We start from the raw sequence: 3,039 nt of genomic DNA, 5'->3' as shown, positions 1-3,039 counted from the left end.
ATATATATATTGGTTATATAAAGCTAATTTTAATTTTTTCTCAGTGGATTCAAGTGTAGAGCACGTTGTGATGCACACAGTGTGTACGCTTGAGTTACCAGGAGAATCAGCAGACTACATGCTGAAGGTAATACAAGAGGCATTTTTTTTAGAATATAAAGATGAACTTTCATATATTATCTGAAGTAATGAGGATATTAGATTTTAACCAGCAAACCCAACTAGTCTGTAGAGAATTGAGGTAGTCTTAAATTTGAGTGTGACTCATTAGGTACGTACACAGTTCTCACCAAAAAGCCTGAAGAGTAGACACCTTGTCAGATAATTCGTAGCTTCACAGATTGCATCCAGGTCACAATACCTTCTGAAAACGTGGGTCGCTTGCTTCTCACAGGTCCGAGGGGTGGATGACTACTTATCAGGGGAGACTGTCCTTGGAGAATATGAATATGTACATAACTGTATAAAGTATGACCAAGATGTGGCCTTCACCCTTATGCATGCTGACTCGGTCAGACACTCTTACCAACGCACCGTAAGTCACCTTGAAGTTGTCTTGCTGTCTGGCTTCATGATAAAATAATAGATAATACTTGATGTCTTTATTTTGATATAAGAAAAGAAGATTAAGAGACATTGATCTGCTCTTTTATTTGTAAATCATATATATTGTTTTTTTGTGTAAAAGGATATAAATGTTAAAAAGTACCTGAATATTAGTTTTATTTAAAAACATTAAATTCTAAGAGACTTGCAAAAAAATAAAGTTATTTAGCTCCTACAAAACCCTTTGCACAAACAGCAAGAGGATGACATCGCTGTGTTAGATGTACGAGTTGAAGACTTAATGTCTGCTGGATCTGGGGAAGTAGTGCACCATGAGTCCCTGATCATTGTTGTGGGTAGGTACTTGATGTGCTTTTTAGTGTTTCATTCTCCTTCTTGTGCTTCCCTTTGCTACATAAGTTGAACTTTTTAGGATCTATTTTTAGAAGTTTTGTAGTTGCTTCTTATAGTAATTGCAGTTGTGAATGTTATTTCTTGCGGCTTTTATATGGCTCATTTGTTTTTATTATTTTATTAAGTAGTTTAGTCTTTACTTGTTCATGAGTAATGGAAATATGGTCATGATATTATAGAGTCTGTTATAGCTAGATCAGTCACTGATATATATTAGGTAAATATTCTTCTCAGATGACACTTATGGCAGGGAGCTTATGGGATAGGTATATGATTGAAATCTTGCCATATCATCAACTCTGCAAAAGTATAATATTGTCTCTCTACTCAATCAGAAACCTTCGAGACAGAACTCACACGGCTCCAGAATTCAGGATTCCTCTTGGTGGATGGTATGCCACTGCAGGACCTGCCATCTCCCATGAGGTCTCGTCGGCTACGACAAGTATGTGGTTGATGTTCCTTTTAGAACATCCTCGTGTGTATTTAGTTTATTAAGGGTGAGATTGCAGTAATCCCTAAGTCCAGGCTTTTATGGAATTTATTCCCTCACTTTAGTCTGTGAATATGGTTGACAGACACTGGGGAACAGCTATGGATGTTCCAGTGTTTTGCAGTCATGGTTTAATTAAACCTTGCTAAACTCAGGTGGTAGTATTCAAGAAATTCTTGTGCACCAGAAAAAACGGAAAAGCAGCCATAGACAATTTGGGTGGGGATGGGAAGGACAGCTTGGCATTTATCAACCACATAGTCACATGCATATCCCAGTGCAAAGTGGTTAAGGGGACTGTCAGCTTTTGGGGGTTGAAAATTGATATTTTATGATAGACTCACATCCTTTTATACTTGCATGTAGAAAATCCCAAATCTCGATAAAAAAAATTATGATAGCCAAAATTATTAGTGAAAATATACAGTTTTCAGTCTTGTTAATTGATTGTTGCACTGTGACAGACTATATTTTGAAAAAAAGGGTTTCCATAAAATAGGAAACTGATTTACTAATTGAATTGATTTTGTTTTTTTTTATGGGAATATCATATATATGGTTTGTTGTGATTCTTGAAACTCATACTAATGTCTTTTTTTTTAATGATAATTACTTATATACTTTATAGATGATATATCTGCTAAATTGTTATGCTAAGAGAAGTTTTGAATGTGTATATAGACAGTGATGAGTAGCTAATCTATAACTATTTGTATAAATTTATGTGAATTGAATGTTTTATATTGGAATACAATGAAAAAAGTCATATTTGCTGTTTTCAGTATAAAAAAGCCTTTTAAAACCTGAAGTTGTTACAGTGTTACTCAAAGAAAGGGGTGAAAACTGCATTGCCCTTCTTTTGCCTCTGGTATGAGGTTTTTGTGACTTATTTTGACATATGAAAAGAATTTCGATGATTTTTTTCTGACAAGATTTCTAACGTGCATGACAGGTGGTGAAACAGATGTGTGCTATCTTGGGGAACCTAGAGACAACAGAAGTGTCTGAATCCATAAATAACTTGGTATCTACTTGTAGAATCATCCAACAGAGTCAGGTAAGTGTCTTGTACTTTGGTCTTTTATTGAAGGAAAGTTACAAACAAGAATATTTTTAAAATCTTTATGGGAGAGTCAGCAGATTGTAGGCATTGATCGAATAAATTTGAATTTGAATATACATTTTAAACATAGTTTTAAGTGTTTTTTTGTTTACTGGTGATTAATGGGTCATGTGATTGCAGTGTGAATAAAAAAAAGAGATAATATCTTACTCTAAATATTTTAGAAATAGAAGATAAATAATTTTGAATGAGCTAGACACCTACCCTTAAATTGTGATGGAAATCTTAATGTGATCTTTACTGGTTCCTAAGTTTTGTGCATGTGATAAATTGTAAAGTATCTGTAGAGTTGAAGAATGTAGTTTAGCAAAATGCTTGAGTTTTTGTATATAAAATTGTACAGACACATAGCAGTAGAAAGTAAGAATTTTTGAAGGAGGTTACAGTGATGACAAGTGTGGTCCTAAAGCATTATAATTTTTAGGAAGACCTTAAGAATATGAGGGAGTGACAGAGGGACAAA

The 3,039-nt window shown here is 34.1% G+C and overlaps 1 protein-coding gene across 1 annotated transcript in view; it reads left to right on the top strand.

The window, feature by feature from the left end:
• LOC119585670 (phosphatidylinositol 4-phosphate 3-kinase C2 domain-containing subunit beta-like) overlaps window positions 1–3,039 on the top strand; it is a 53,293-nt gene that overhangs the window by 19,485 nt on the left and 30,769 nt on the right. Inside the window, 5 exon segments of the mRNA XM_037934346.1 lie at window positions 45–127; window positions 395–535; window positions 803–902; window positions 1,296–1,405; window positions 2,406–2,510. Of these exon segments, the coding sequence (XP_037790274.1) occupies window positions 45–127; window positions 395–535; window positions 803–902; window positions 1,296–1,405; window positions 2,406–2,510 (539 nt within the window).

This window comes from Penaeus monodon, chromosome 20 (assembly GCF_015228065.2).
Source record: "Penaeus monodon isolate SGIC_2016 chromosome 20, NSTDA_Pmon_1, whole genome shotgun sequence".
NCBI lineage: Eukaryota > Metazoa > Arthropoda > Malacostraca > Decapoda > Penaeidae > Penaeus > Penaeus monodon.
The sequence above is the reverse complement of the archived record's forward strand: the minus strand, read 5'-3'. Positions and strand labels throughout refer to the sequence as shown.